Below are 16,550 nucleotides of genomic sequence, written 5' to 3'. Positions count from 1 at the left end.
CTCAAGTTACTAGGAGTATATGTACAGCCCGTAGATAAGATAGAAGCACTCTACATTGTCAGTCCTTGGTGGACTAGCCAGAACTTTTTATCAGTCAGGCTGGCAGGCATTCGTGGCTGGAGATAATTAACAGGAGAATTGTAAATGTTTCACCAAAATAGATAGGTCAGAAACATTCTCCAAGTGAGTAGTTTTTCCTTTTTCTGTCCTAGCAAAAATAAAAAGTTAAATACTCTTGTCAATTCTCCACATTTTTATTTTAGGTGACCAATCAGCTCCTCGACTGTTTCTTGGTGAAATGTTTGCCGTAGCACTCTTGATATATAACAAAGTAAACATAAGGTGTAGACGTGATTCTAGGTGTGACATTTACATGTAGATCTGTAGTTTTTGACTCTGTGCAAGAAAAATTCAATGCTAGTAAAGCAGGTCCTTGTGAGCCTGAAAAAAATCAATGATACACATCAGTAAAACATTGTTTCCATTGTACTCTGACCTATAGCAAATTATAAACTAAATGGTAAACCAAGGCTAAATATAACTGATCTGAAAATAAATCTCAATGTCAGACATGACCGCAGATGGCCACTGTAGTCTCAATTTTGGCATATTTTAATTCGCTACCGTTTTGAGATTAGTGAATAACCCATTATTTGTATCTAAACCATCCATGTAGTGCTTAAAGGAACACTATAGGGTCAGGGACATCAACATGTATGTTAAAACCACCATCTAGTCCCCTTGCCTCCCTAAATATAGTAAAATCCTACTTGTATTCAAGTCTGCAGCTGCTGGCTCTGCCTCTTCCTGCTTCCGACCTGCCTGCTGACATCATCAGAAGTGGTGGTCTGAGCCAATCACAATGCTTCCCCATAGATTTGGCTGAGACTGTCAAGGAGGCAGATCCAGCACAAGTCAAACACAACCCCAAGCCAATCAGCATCTCTTCATAGAGATGAATTGAATCAAAGAATAACGTTGAGGAAAGTTCAGTGTCTGCATGCAGAGTGTGGAGACACTGAATGGCAGTGCTGCTCACTGTGCAGCACTGCCCCAGGAAGCACCTCGAGCAGCCAGTGGAGTTATCACTAGGCTGTAATGTAAACACTGCATTTTCTCTGAAGAGACAGTATTTACAGCAAAAAGCTTTAAGGGAATGATTATACTCACCATTAAAATACAATAAGCTGTGGTTGTTCTGGTGAACATAGTGTTCCTTTAAATAAGAGCAAGCAGGTAAGCCCAGCACCTAATGGTACATGTAAGATCGTTGTAGCATACCCCCAGCTGTCCCAGACACAACAGATAACCATTGCACAGCGCTACGGAATTTGCTGGCGCTATATAAATAATAAAATAAGAAGAAGAAATTGCATTGGAGAGCATAACTGAAACAGTTTGCAGGAATGATACAGCTTCCTCATAGACAGTTTTCTAAATTATCTTAGGAAGAGCAGTCTGTGTCAGAACATATTTATTCCTCTTGTTCCCACATTTCAGAAATTAAATCAGGGAGGCAGGGAATGAGGATGATGTGACGGGAGCACATATGGCTGTGTTTTACAGACTATTCCAAGGGGGGGCAACATATTGTGAAGTAACAGCATGATCATCTCTTTGGAATGTTATCAAATAACAAAATACAGAAACGCCAAGTGTTTAGTGCAAAGATCATTTAATGTTGAATAATAATGCAGAACATTTATATTGTCCTTATTGGGAATATCAATATTACCGTATTCCTGCAGAGGGCTTTATGAATAAGGTGCAATTTTAGATAAATTGATAGTGTTCGATTTAAGAAAACGAAAGAAACACACAACAAAAAACAATTATATAATAAAAAGGTATACGGATTAGTGCCCCCCCATTTTCAGCACTTAACCCCTTAAGGACCAAACTTCTGGAATAAAAGGGAATCATGACGTGTCAGACACGTCATGTGTCCTTAAGGGGTTAAAGGGTTAAAATCACCTTAATTCCAGTTTTCCTGACTCTTCACTGCAGCCTGTGTTAGGACAAGCCTGTGTTAGGATAGTATAATATGTCCTTAAAGGATATTGCCCACGTAAACAATACACAGGGTTTTTTTTTTTTTAGATATAAACACCAATTAAACATGCACAACTATATTTGGTTTATATTTACTTAACATCTTGCAAAAGTAGCAGAACTCTTGTTGAAAACTCCCCCCCCCCGCCTTCTCATTCTGCCCAGACTTTCTGTTGCTGTCCAATCACAGACTTCTCAAAGAGAAGTCTTTACAAGACAGTACACACTCTTGACGCTCTCACACAGCCCTTAAGTGTGTAAGGGGTGTGGAGAGTCCCTTCAAGGATAGTTCCATATAGTAAGTAAGGCATTCATAGAAAGACATTCAGGGGCAAAAAAAAATCAAAATGGAGCAATCAGGAGGAAAACTACACTGGTTCCCATGGTGACTGTTCCACTTATAGCATTATATAATAATAATAATAATAATAAAACAGCTTTCCATTTCACACAATTTGGCACAACGTATGGGTAGCATTTTTCTAACAGACAAAGTAACACTCAACACATTCTTATATCTGGCCACAAATCATAACGGCAAACTATTTATTCCCAAGAGAACATGGCATTGTTCCACTATACAATTGTGAGTCTTATGCACTGCAGGTAACTATGGAAACAAAGTGACTTTGGATAAGGTGCACAACCCTCAAGTGACACATTAATCCTGCTGCACAAACCGTATTTGTGGTACTTGATACAGTGCAAACAAATGGCACATCGAACGGGGAAAAGAATCAAAACAGGGAAATAATGTTTCATTTAAAGTGCTAGGATGGGATCCTTTAACACCTTATACCAACTTATGGCTCTCAGGAGAAGGAGAGTGTGTGGGTAGGTCATTGCTTCCTCAATTTAAAAGTGGACAAAACGTGCAGGCAGGGCTGGCCCAAGACATTGTGCTGCCTGGGTCGAAGGATGAAATTAAACCTTTAGAGAACTGTTTAACCCAAAAAGTTGCCTCCAGAGCCAATCTCAACCCCCCCTAGGCGGCAACCTTCTTCTAAAATCTCAGTTTCAGGAAGTGCGGAGTGCCGGTGGGCAGAGGTGCCTTTAATTGTCAGAGCAGTCAGCTGACATTCTCAGCCAGTCAGTGACTCCCCATTCATAAAACTGGCTTGAAAAGACGCGTACCTTTTTCAAACTAGTTTTATTAAATGGGGAGTCACTGATCGGCGCTGGAGGCAACTTTGGGGACAAACCGTTCAAGAAAACCTTTTAAACCCTTGAGGTACGAGTGCACCCAGGGGCCACCTGGCACAATAGAAGCTTCATTTAGATTAAGTTGTTATGGTGCCTAAACTGTCCCATTTAAGAAGCTGAGAATGTGCAGTAGGTTCCAGGCTCAGAAGATCTGGTTACCAAACTAGTGGAAATCTGGTTGTTAATGTGTTGCAGTTATTCTGCTTGTTTATAGACTCATTTCTCCTGCTGGAAACAATTGTATTGAACATTTCTTGTGCTACTTCACTCCCTACACGCAGGTATAATGATGGTTTCAGCATTAATTACTTTACATTGCCTTGGATGTGGAAACTGAAACAATCACAGTGGAAACCAACAGAATGTTCTTGCTGATTGTTCCACTTTTAGAACTTTAATCTACATTTGCTTTTTATACATAGCCTCCCAATGTATCTCACAGGAGATCAGAGGTATAACTACTTTTCCTTTTTTTCTTTTTCGAAAAGCCACGGTTTCTCTTCAGGAAACAAGGCACTTATTACACAGAATATTTATTAACCTACATTTTGGCATACCGCTGCCAGATTCTATGGAAAGTCCTTAAGCTAAACTAAGCTAACTAGGAAATGGTAGCTGAAGTTCCACCTCATCAGGTGACTCCCTGTTGCTGTAAATGAAGGTACTTGTTGGGGCGAGAGGATATTAGAAGGGCAGACACCTCCTGTTCAATAGCCAGGGTACAAGAAGCATAGTGCAAGTCAGATAGAGAGAGAAATGAGTGAAGACGGGAAACTTTGTTTCTTTAGCGATTAATCCTGTAAAATAGCAGTTATATCATCTGTAAGGTTAGTATGAGGGGCAGTTACAGCAAAGTGAAATAGAGGGGAAGGTACCAGAGAGACAGTTTGGATGGTGAGAGTAGGTGCTTATAAGAGGAGAAGTATAATTGTTTAGCAAGGAAGAGAAAATTGCTGCCCAAATGTAGCATGAATTGGCTACTAAATTAATGAAGATGTCATCGAACCTAGGATCAGAGAACGAACAAATGGTTCGTAATCCTCACGCTGTCCTTTCAAAGTCATTTTTTTGAATAAGAAAGACCATAAACTATAAACAAAGACTTCACCCTTCTCTAATACGTGGATGAGAATTTCATTTGACTACAGCTGTAGTGTCATATGTATTCTGACACAGATAGTATGTGATATTTTTTTAAATATATGAAGACATAAAGCAGATGGTATCCCGATTTACAGAAAGTATGTTGCTAGTTATCTCTCTTGGTTTTGGCCCTAGCCAAATGTCTACAGACATCTTAACTACAAGCAGGAAGTATACATAAAGAGATTCCAGTGGAAGCAAACCAGCCTTCATGACCCAGCAAAAGTACAGTTTTTGTCAGTATCTCCGTTGAAATGGTAAAGGGAAATCCATAAATCCTGGACTTTTGCTGGTCCATGACTGGTTTCGGAACCGCTGTTCTAGACAAAGTGTCTATGACACAGTCTTAACGATATTTCTATTTTGTTGTGGGTGCCTCTCTCTTTACAAACAGAACACAAACTTCAGATATGTCTTTCAACCTAAAATAGGCTGTCAATCTCTTGTGTTATGTATTGATTAAAATTATATTACTTACAAGCAAGGAATATGGTTATGAATAGTCAACTTTAGTACCTGTACTGTTGATCCGAATATGGGTTTGATACCCAAGTGATGAAAGTAGCACTTTGTCCCTGTATAGTATAATAGCCTTATTTAATGCACTCAATTGACTTTTAGAATTGCGGTCTGTGGTCTAACAGTTAGAGGGGGATCTGGAGGACAATTTTGCCGGTGTTCTTGTTCTCTTCCATACGTTGATGAGCATCAGATATCTTCTGCAGTTGGTACACGCTGTCTACAATCGGTTTCAGATGAATAGGACCACCAACGGTGAAGTGTGGAAGGGCTTGTTCTGAGAAAGCCTTTACCAGATCTGCCTTATACTGGTTGGGGGGGAAACAAGAAAAAAGCCCAATCAATCTTGTGTCATCTCTTGTGTTTCAGAAAAATATATATATCTGTGGTTTAAATGGAAGATTGTAACAAATCTTGGAAGACCAGGGTGCAGCATTCTGATAAATAACAGGCTCTATTCCAATTAATTAGTTAAGAAACTAAAACTGAACAGTCACTGCATTGAAGCGGTGTTTCTGACACAAACGTCCTGTATATGTATATACAGTGGAACCTCGGAACTCGAACGGTCCCTTACCTGAACAATTTGGTAGTTGAACAAAAATGTCTCGGTACACGAACGATCCTCAGTCCCCGAACAAATCATGCCACAAACATGTTCAATTATAACACTATGTCTCACTTTGGACATATTTTAAATGCCAGAAGAACAGTTACATATTCCCATCCAAACAATATTATCTCTTCTCCTTTCCACTTACGCCATCAACTCTCATCATTACAGGTAAAATGAAGTTACATTTTCTTTTCATTTACTGTACATTGTGTTATTTTATATCCATATGATTTTATGTATGTAAGGTATTATTAAACTGTAAAATTAGTGTTAAAATTCTGTAATTTTGGGGGTCTGGAATGGATTAATCAAATTTACAATAATTCTTGTGGGAAATGTTGATTCGGTTCTCAAACAAATCGGAACTCGAACAACCTTCTGGAACAGATTAAGTTCGAGTTCCGAGGTTCCACTGTACAATTATTCTCAACTCAAAAAATGTGTAGAACACTAGTCTAATTATTGTTTAAGATTTGTCATTGGGGATGTATAAAACGTCAAAGGCCACAGTTTGTAGCTCAAATCGGTCACACACAATCCATAATTTCAGTCTTCCCATCTCCACTGTCACATATTAGCTGGTAAATGTGGTCTTGACATTATTACAATACAGTGAGTTAATAGCTTGCAGTAAGTAGACTGATAGATCTAAGTGGGCCTTGTGTTCTGAAAAGCCCCTCTGTAATTGAGCACAAGTCTCCACTTACCTGGCTTGAACGGGATCTTAACAAACTTCCTATGATACTCCCACGTTTCCATAGAAGCTTGGACAGCAGGTCTCCATTCATCCCACCAGATCCCATGAGTCCATATACCACCCAGCGACCATCCATGTTGAGGCAATTAAGGTTCTTCTCCCAATACGATGCTCCGACACAGTCTAATATAATGTCAACTCCAACATCTAGAATAAGAAGAGGAGTGGGGTTTAATCACAGTCACTACATCATCAAAATCTGTCCTCGTCATTTATGAACACATGAGTCTAGTCTCGTTCAGGATGATGTTAGAGAAAGGGAACCCACACATTCATAAAAGCAACCAGCATAACAAAAAAAAACACATAGTACATGAGGACCTGTGCACGAAGAACATATGTCAAGCAGTACAAACCATTATCTAGAATTCTATTTATAAATAATACATAGGACACGAGGTCATGCATTTAGGCTGGAAGAAAGGAGATTTAGTCTAAAGCAAAGAAAATGTTTTTTTACATTAAGAACTATAAGGATGTGGAATTCGCTGCCTGAGGAGGTGGTTTTATTAGAGTCCATACAGATGTTGAAATGGCAATTGGATAAGTACAATATAATGTATAAATTAGTGGGGTAATAGCTTCTTGATTCAAGTAGATATCTGACTGCCATTGTGGGGTCAAGAAGGATTTTTTTCCTAGTTTGTAGCAAAATTGGAAGCGCTACAGACTGGTTTGTTTTTTTTGCCTTCTCTTGGATCAACAGCAAAAAGAGATGTGAAGAAGGCTGAACTTGATGGACCCAATTCTCTTTTCAGCCTATGTAACTACAGTCAGGTCCATAAATATTGGGACATCGACACAATTCTAATCTTTTTGGCTGTATACACCAACACAATGGGTTGAAATGAAACAATCAAGATGTGCTTTAACTGCAGACTTTCAGCTTTAATTTGAGGGTATTTACATCCAAATCAGGTGAACGGTGTAGAAATTACAACAGCTTGTATATGTGCCTCCCACTTTTTAAGGGACCAAAAGTAATGGGACAAATTAACAGTCATAAATCAAACTTTCACTTTTTAATACATGGTTGCAAATCCTTTGCAGTCAATTACAGCCTGAAGTCTGGAACGCATAGACAGATGCGGAGTTTTATCCCTGGTGATGCTCTGCCAGGCCTCTACTGCAACTGTCTTCAGTTCCTGCTTGTTCTTGGGGCATTTTCCCTTCAGTTTTGTCTTCATCAAGTGAAATGCATGCTCAAATCGGATTCAGGTCAGGTGATTGACTTGGCCATTGCATAACATTCCACTTCTTTCCCTTACAAAAACTCTTTTGTTGCTTTTGCAGTATGCTTCGGGTCATTGTCCATCTGCACTGTGAAGCGCCATCCAATGAGTTCTGAAGCATTTGGCTGAATATGAGCAGATAATATTGCCCTAAACACTGCAGAATTCATCCTGCTGCTTTTGTCAGCAGTCACATCATCAATAAATAAAAGAGAACCAGTTCCATTGGCAGCCATACATGCCCATGCCATGACACTACCACCACCAAGCTTCACTGATGAGGTGGTATGCTTTGGATCATGAGCAGTTAATTTCCTTCTCCATACTTTTCTCTTCCCATCACTCTGGTACAAGTTGATCTTGGTCTCATCTGTCCATAGGATGTTGTTACAGAACTGTGAAGGCTTTTTTAGATGTTGTTTGGCAAACTCTAATCTGGACTTCCTGTTTTTGAGGCTCACCAATGGTTTACATCTTGTGGTGAACCCTCTGTATTCACTCTGGTGAAGTCTTCTCTTGATTGTTGACTTTGACACACATACACCTACCTCCTGGAGAGTGTTCTTGATCTGGCCAACTGTTGTGAAGGGTGTTTTCTTCACCAGGGAAAGAATTCTTCAGTCATCCACCACAGTTGTTTTCCGTGGTCTTCCGGGTCTTTTGGTGTTGCTGAGCTCACCGGTGCATTCTCTCTTTTTAAGGATGTTCCAAACAGTTGATTTGGCCACACCTAATGTTTTTGCTATCTCTCTGATGGGTATGTTTTTTTTTCAGCCTAATGATGGCTTGCTTCACTGATAGTGACAGCTCTTTGGATCTCCTATTGAGAGTTGACAGCAACAGATTCCAAATGCAAATAGCACACTTGAAATTAACTCTGGACCTTTTATCTGCTCCTTGTAAATGGGATAATGAGGGAATAACACACACACCTGGCCATGGAACAGCTGTGCAGCCAATTGTCCCATTACTTTTGGTCCCTTGAAAAGTGGGAGGCATATATACAAACTGTTGTAATACCTACAATGTTCACCTGATTTGGATTTAAAGCTGAAAGTCTGCAGTTAAAGCACATAGTGTTCATTTCATTTCAAATCCATTGTGATGGTGTATAGAGCCAAAAAGATTAGAATTGTGTTGATGTCCCAATATTTATGGACCTGACTGTATGTAACCATGTAAGCAGCTTCAATCAACATGGCTAATTAGCCTGACATCAATTACCAGTTTGTTTAAATAACATCAAACATTGCTTTTTCACAAAAAAATGGAATTGTTGAGAAACAGAAGAGGGAAGTTTTGGGCTAAAATAGGCAAGATGTAAAAGAAGCAGCATTGAAGAATTTTTGGTCCAATCAACCATCCCTGTAGAAGTTTATACCAGCAAAACGAATAGGGTCATAGTTGTTGGTTTTTATTTTGTGCATATATTGCAGACTTTGTATGCAGACTAGATCTCCCCTTTACCATTTACCTGCTGTTTATCAAGAGGAGCGGCAGTGGGATTCAGTCTGTTTGGAAGCGGCCTTATGTACAATTGCTATTATACTTGTTTGGAAGTGCAATATAATAAATATATTCCATTTTGCAGCCCCCTATATGCTTTTTTTTTTTCTCTCTACACCCGAGGATCCAGTCTAAATAATGCTACTTTCACCAGAGGTGCTGCCCACAGCGTCCATAAGGATTCGGTGATATGCTCTTATTTTTAAAATGTGCAAGTGCATTTTGTGGGATTGCTAGCCCATTTTGGAGTCATTGCCCTATGAGATATTTTTTTCTTCTTTTATATACACTTTTTATGAATATATATTCTAAAGACATCACAGGAATAGTGCTGCCCAAGAGTTTGGTGATATGCCTTTACATTTTCATACATTTTGTAAGTGCATTTGTGGCAGTGCTTATTTTTTTATTCAGATATACTATCCTATAATATGTCTAGTTTTTTGTTTGTTTTTTAAATATCTCCCATGTTTTGATGGTCGTTTATTCTTTCATTATTTTATTTATATTTTCCCCCCATTATATATATATATATATTTTTTTTTTTCTCTTTGGTACTTGGTCACTTCTCCTTATTTCAATCGTAATAAAAAAAAAAGTTAATTGCAAAGAAAAGAAAAAAAATATATACAAAAAAAACAATACTACTGCTGATCTATTTACATACTATTGATCATTAGTGGTTTTACTGTACCGATGTTCTATTATCGGCAGATAAGCAATGCTCACAGAACAAATATTTAATGATTTTGAAAGGACTTGTATTCATAGGCTCTGTCCATTGTGTTCTATACATGACCTTTCGTGACTCTTCTGGTAAGTAAAGACTAGATGTGTCCCCTACCCTTCTCAGAAGACAAGCCGAGATCATTTACTGCAATTGAGGCATTAGTATGCCTTTTCTTACCATGTTTGATTTGGCTTTCTGTGAGCTAGTTAAATAGAATGGCTACATCACATTGCCTTAAAGCACTCTGATAATCAGAAGGTGTGCCCGTGCTCTTTTGTCCCTCGTCAAACAAAATCGTACGTGCATCGTAGCCTTTCTTGTTTCAACATACTAATGGTGAAGACAAGATGGACTTAATTAATGAAGAAAGCACAGAATACACACGACTTGAGAACGGTATTAGTGGGTTAGGCAGATAGAACTAAAATAGTCATGGACTTTCCTGCTTGCTACTAGACATGTGCATGGGGAAAAATTTCGGTTCGGTACGGCATTCCGAAATTCGGAATTTTCGCAATTCGGGACTTCAACACTTCGGCAGTTCGACACTACGGAAATTTGGCAAATTCGGAAATTCTGCAAATTCGGGACTCCGGGGACTTCTATTGCAGCCGCTTAGTAGATAACTCCCTAATTCCCACGGTATTAGGGAGTTTTCTACCAAAAAGCTGAAAGACCTAAATTGGTCTTTCAGACAAATGTACTAATAATAAGTAAAAATTACTTAGTATTAGTACATTTTGCCCCTACTCGCTATAGCGCGAGTAGGGGCATGTCTAGTAAACAGTGAGCAAAATTACATTGACAGGCTAAGTAACTTACATTTTATATGAATCTATGTTACTTGATTGTTGTAAGTGTTGCAAATGCTTACAGCTGAATCCTATGTTTGTATACTTTTTCTTTAAAATTGTATACAATGTAACATTCTTCTTTCACTGGGTAAGTATATTAGTACTAAGGCAATACTGTGCTTCGGCACTTCGGAAATTCGTAAATTTCGCAACTTCGGGACCTCGGCAATTCGGAAGTACCCGAATGTCCAAATTGTCCGAAATTCGTCCGAATTCATATTCGGAACGAAACGATTTGCACATGTCTACTTGCTACAAGAGCAAAGAAAAACAACCAGATGATGACATACAGGGCTATTCACTAAGGTATGACTTGTAGGGAATTCAAAGTGAATTTCACATTTTATTCCAAAATATCAAAATAGGAACCATAGCTGGGGTTTAGCAACAGGTCACATTTTAGTAAATAACCCATGAGTGTTCTTCTGGAAGATGTCCACTTAGAGGTCTATTTACTAATCTCCAAAGAGCACCGAATTGAAATCCAAATGGAAAAATTCCGGTTAAAAACAGCCAAATCGTGACTACAGCAAAGTTGGAGAGATTTTCCAAAATGTCTATTTTGACCTAAATTTTGACATTTGGGTTTCAATTTACTACTTTGGTAGAACACTTTACTGAATAATCACCCAATTCTGACATCACATCAGTCTATAAATTAGCAAACTAAGAAAAAAAAACAAAAAAACTCTCAAGTACAAAATTGTTAAATAAACACATGCTTAATTCCTTTACTAGATTAATGACTTACTGTTTGTGAACTCGAGACACTTTGCACTAAAATCCTCTTCTTTGTAGTTGAACCCAGCAGCAGCTCCAAGATGTTTAGCAATTTCAAGCTTTTCCTTAGAACCTGCAGTTACAATAGGGATTGCTCCTGCCAATCGGCACAACTGGATGGCCGCTGTGCCAACACCACTAGCTCCAGCATGTATCAAGACAATCTCCCCCTTCTGAATCTTACCTTTAAAATGATAAAAACAACATATACCAATTGCTTTTAATTAGATCTTGCAGGCACAGTTTGATGTCAAATAAAAACTTAAAGGGACACTATAGTTACCTGAACAACTTTAGCTTAATGAAGCAGTTTTGGTGTATAGAACATGCCCCTGCAGCCTCACTGCTCAATCCTCTGCCATTTAGGAGTTAAATCCCTTTGTTTATGAACCCTAGTCACACCTCCCTGCATGTGACTTGCACAGCCTTCCATAAACACTTCCTGTAAAGAGAGCCCTATTTAGGCTTTCTTTATTGCAAGTTCTGTTTAATTAAGATTTTCTTATCCCCTGCTATGTTTATAGCTTGCTAGACCCTGCAAGAGCCTCCTGCATGTGATTAAAGTTCAATTTAGAGATTGAGATACAATTATTTAAGGTAAATTACATCTGTTTGAAAGTGAAACCATTTTTTTTTCTCATGCAGGCTCTGTCAATCATAGCCAGGGGAGGTGTGGCTAGGGCTGGATAAACAGAAACAAAGTGATTTAACTCCTAAATGACAGTGAATTGAGAAGTGAAATTGCAGGGTAATGATCTATACACTAAAACTGCTTTATTTAGCTAAAGTAATTTAGGTGACTATAGTGTTCCTTTAAAAGGGGCAGTCTAACCACCATAACCACTACATATCACAGTACTAGTAATGCGGCCAATAGGCTACACGTGCGATACCATCATCCCATGATTCTGGGTGAGGTTCAAACCTTTAATCAAGTGATATAGACAAAAGTAGAGGTTCCTGGGTCTGTTGCATCGTAGCCCCTGCTTCCTGTGATGCTTTGACATTTGGAATATCAGGTTTGTCCATGTGTGAATTGCAAAAATAGACAGAATGTCTGCCTTAGCAATCACATGACTGGGTGGGGTTGCACTTGTATTTTTTACAAAAAATAAAAAAAAGTAATTAAAATGCATGCAAAAAAAAAATAAATAATAATATATATATATATATATATATATATATATATATATATATATATATGTATATGTGTGTTTCTTTTTACCACAAAATTATTTTTTGGCTTGGTTGTAGGCATCAGCTCATTTCTTTTAACAGGTTTTACCGTATATACTCGAGTATATACCATAATACAGACTGGGGGCTGTGTGCAGTTACTTACCTCTCCTGCAGCTCCTGTCAGCTCCCTCCTCCTCCGCGCCGGTCCGTTCAGCACCTCTGTCAGCTCCCAGTGTAAGTCTCGCGAGAGCCGCGGGGTCATAGTGCGGCTCTCGCGAGACTTATAGTGTGAGCTGACAGAGGAGCTGCACGGACCGGCGCGGAGGAGAAGGGAGCTGACAGGAGCTGCAGGAGAGGTAAGTGCTCTCTGCCAGCCCCCCTCCCCCACTGAACTACCAATGCCACTGGACCACCAGGGAAGGAGAGCCCCCCTCCCTGCCATGTATCAAGCAGGGAGGGGGGACGAAAAAATAATAATATTAAAATATTAAAAATAATAATAAAATAATATTTAAAAAAATAATAATAATAAAAAATTAATATAACAGAAAAAATATTACAATTATAATAATTAAAAAATAATAAAAATGCCCACCCCCCACCAAGGCTCTGCATCACACACTGCGCACACACACACACACACACACACACTGCAGTCAAACACACTGCATTCATACACACACCTGCACTCATTATATACACACACACTGTAAATAAATATTCAATTAATATAATTTTTTTAGGATCTAATTTTATTTAGAAATTTACCAGTAGCTGCTGCATTTCCCACCCTAGTCTTATACTCGAGTCAATAAGTTTTCCCAGTTTTATGGGGTAAAATTAGGGGCCTCGGCTTATATTCGGGTCGGCTTATACTCGAGTATATACGGTACTTGTCTGAATCCCTGCATGTTTGGACTCACCCAGTTGGCATACGTGCCACCCTTCTACCTCTCCCTCATGAAAGCAGTTTTGAATGTTGTTCATGTTACACCTTGGCTAAATAAATCTTTGCTCATTTTTGACTTTTCAATATTACCAGTAGTTAGAGGTAAATGGAGACTCCAGGACATAATAGAATATAGGTATACTGGTCTGAACAAGTATTTCCAGGAGTGATAAACTCAAGCATGGAAATACGAGCATGACGCATTCCCGAAATCCGCTCTAAAACAGAAATCATTCTCACCTACAAAATGTAGCAGCTGAAACGCAGTGAGCCAGGCTTCCGGGATGGCGGCCGCATCTGTTGCAGTCATACCCAAAGGAATAGGCATGAGATGGTCCGCAGATACAGTGGTGTACTGTGCGTTCCCTCCACCAGAAAGCAAAGCCATGACTCTGTCACCAATATTCCATCTCCCACAGCCATCAGGACCAAATCCCACCACAGTGCCGACTGCTTCCAGACCAAGAAGGTCACTGGCTCCCGGTGGTGGCGAATATTTTCCCCTTCTCTGCAACATAAGTACATACATTTTTTTTCCATTGAAACTGATGATAAGGCTGTGGCTGGAGTGCATCTATTTCACAAGATTTCAGGACATGATGGCAGCTCACTTCTTAATATGATGCCAGTAAAAATTATGAACATTGGGGGTTATTAACGTAACCAGGGATTGCACAGAACTGACACGATAACAGAGGTCTCTGATAAAGTGGCTCTGAGGCAATAAATGCGCTAACGTTTTGTGTGTAAGGTCTATACTGCTGTATCCCAGCCTGATGTTGCAAATTGTAATCATCATTTAGTAAACACTTTAGGAAGTGTTTCTTTAATATGTTCTTAACCAGTGCAACTAAAAGAAACGTATGACCTTTGTGATTGCCAACAAGGGTTTTGCCACCAAGTTCTAAGTCAAAGGGGTCAAACACTTATGTTACTCATTGACATGCAAATCAATTGATAACTTTTTTGACATGCGTTTTTCTGGATTTTTTTTTGTTATTCTGTCTCTCACTGTAAAATACACCTACCATTAGAATTATAGACTGATCATTTCTTTGTCAGTGGACAAACGTTTAAAATCAGCAAGGGATCAAATACTTTTCCCCTCACTGTATGTATGTTGTCAGTGTGTGTTTGTATGGATAGGTCAATGTGTGTTTCTATCGTTAAATCTGTGTGGATATGGGTCAGTCTGTGTGGGTGCGTATGGATCAGTCTGTCTGTGTGGGTTAGTCTGTATACCCCACACACAGTACAACAAATGTACACATATACACACACACTACAACAAATATATACATAAACATACACACACTACAGCTGCTTGATACACACATAATGCAACCTAAAAACGCATACACTGACACACTGCAGCCCCTAGATACACACTCACCCACTCTAAAGGCCCTATAAACACACACTACAGCACCCTGTCAACATATGCACAATCTCTATGGCCCCTATACACACGTACGCAAACACACTACAGTCCCTATACACACGTACGCAAACACACTACAGCCCCTATACACACGTACGCAAACACACTACAGCCCCTATACACACGTACACGCACACACACTATAACCCATATACACATGTACGCGCACACACACACTATAGCCCCTATACACATGTACGCGCGCACACACACTATAGCCCCTATACACATGTACGCGCGCACACACACTATAGCCCCTATACACATGTACGCGCGCACACACACTATAGCCCCTATACACATGTACGCGCACACACTACAGCCCTAGCTCCACATAGTACACTAAAACAGACCCCTTTACACACATAGCTCATTCTAGACACACATGGTAACTCACTTATGGGAAAATCAGAGACAAGACACCAGCAAACACATTACAAGCATTTCATTAAATGCAAAACAAACACAGGACGTTTCTCCCATCTTGGGAGTGGTGGAAATCTTGGATGATTTCCTACACTTTTCTTCTCAGGACTTGACACCTGCTGCACCTACCCCCATGGCTAGGGTCATAATTTAGCCCAGCTGTGTTACATGAGTAAATAGGATTAGATACTGAACCTGAAGTAAGTCTGCACGGTTTAGTGCGCTGGCCTCCACTTTTACCAGCACTTCGCCTTTCTTTGGATTCGGTTTTGCCACTTCTTTGATGAACAGATTTTCTGGCCCTCCAGGCACGTCGAAGTACGCTGCCAGCATTTTCCCTGCAGAAGTATAGAATGTTTTATATTTGTACATTTGTAAATGCATGCTTTTTTGGGTTTGTTAAGTGAGGAAATGCACAGACTTAGAAATGCCTATCTGGAAAACAACATTTCAAAGTGTATTAAACTTCAGAGGAAGTTCTGGCCAGGAAGGGCGAAGGAGGATTACATGTGTTTTTTTCTTTTCTTCTTATCTTCAGTTATCAGCCCAAATACAGAAGAGTTGCACATTAATACATTTATTTCTGGCCTGCCAATTCTGCCGCTGCTCAAATCTCTCTACTGAAGTACTGTGCCAATAGATAGAATAATGGTGGTGTAAAATTAAATCCCAAAACACCTGTATGACTGTGGCCAGGTGAGATGGGGTGTGGGCCCCCAAAACTACTGTAATATCACATCAAAGAATATGATATTAGAAACAATCTATATTTGTATTTGTGCCAGCCTTTTGAACATGCCACACCTGATCCAATGAATACATCTTTTAGCATTAAGTCAGGGTAACAGGCCAGCAGACACAGCCTTGTGTGCCAAAGGGCAGTGATACTTAGGGCTGGATGAGCATGATGGGCACTGCAGTTCAACATCTGGAGTGTAAAAATCAGCTATTACATCAGGCACAGAGACTAAATCACATCATCAACAGCAGGGTCACTCAGTGCCACCAAACCTACGGAATACAGTGGATACCTAGTGACATTAAGTAGCAACTCACTAGTTGAAAAGTTAGTTTACACACTTACCTTCCATGCTGAACCCTGTCACTGGGATAGGGAGGAGTTCACAGGGTTCCATTAAACAGCAGACTGTACCATTCTGTAA

General features: G+C 39.5%; 1 protein-coding gene across 1 annotated transcript; it reads right to left on the bottom strand.

Moving 5' to 3' along the window:
* Window positions 1-4,886: 4,886 nt before the first annotated feature.
* TP53I3 (tumor protein p53 inducible protein 3) lies at window positions 4,887-16,550 on the bottom strand. Its single transcript, XM_063442096.1, has 6 exons — window positions 16,472-16,550; window positions 15,583-15,725; window positions 13,761-14,028; window positions 11,364-11,576; window positions 6,241-6,437; window positions 4,887-5,225 (listed from the first exon to the last, which is right to left on the bottom strand). Exons 1-6 carry the CDS (start codon window positions 16,521-16,523, stop codon window positions 5,043-5,045), a joined length of 1,056 nt encoding a protein of 351 aa, XP_063298166.1. The 5' UTR covers window positions 16,524-16,550; the 3' UTR covers window positions 4,887-5,042.

Source organism: Pelobates fuscus, chromosome 2 (assembly GCF_036172605.1).
Source record: "Pelobates fuscus isolate aPelFus1 chromosome 2, aPelFus1.pri, whole genome shotgun sequence".
Lineage (NCBI taxonomy): Eukaryota > Metazoa > Chordata > Amphibia > Anura > Pelobatidae > Pelobates > Pelobates fuscus.
This window is presented reverse-complemented; position numbering and strand designations above follow the sequence as displayed.

What these genes read in the sequence shown, in the direction of transcription:
- TP53I3 (XM_063442096.1), bottom strand. Translation starts at nt 16,523, where the DNA reads ATGGAACCCTGTGAACTCCTCCCTATCCCAGTGACAGGGTTCAGCATG. An exon ending in GACAGGGTTCAGCATGGAAG is followed by an intron (nt 15,726 to 16,471) that starts GTAAGTGTGTAA and finishes ATACTTCTGCAG; the next exon opens with GGAAAATGCTGGCAGCGTAC. An exon ending in TAAGATCCCGTTCAAGCCAG is followed by an intron (nt 5,226 to 6,240) that starts GTAAGTGGAGAC and finishes CCCCCCAACCAG; the next exon opens with TATAAGGCAGATCTGGTAAA.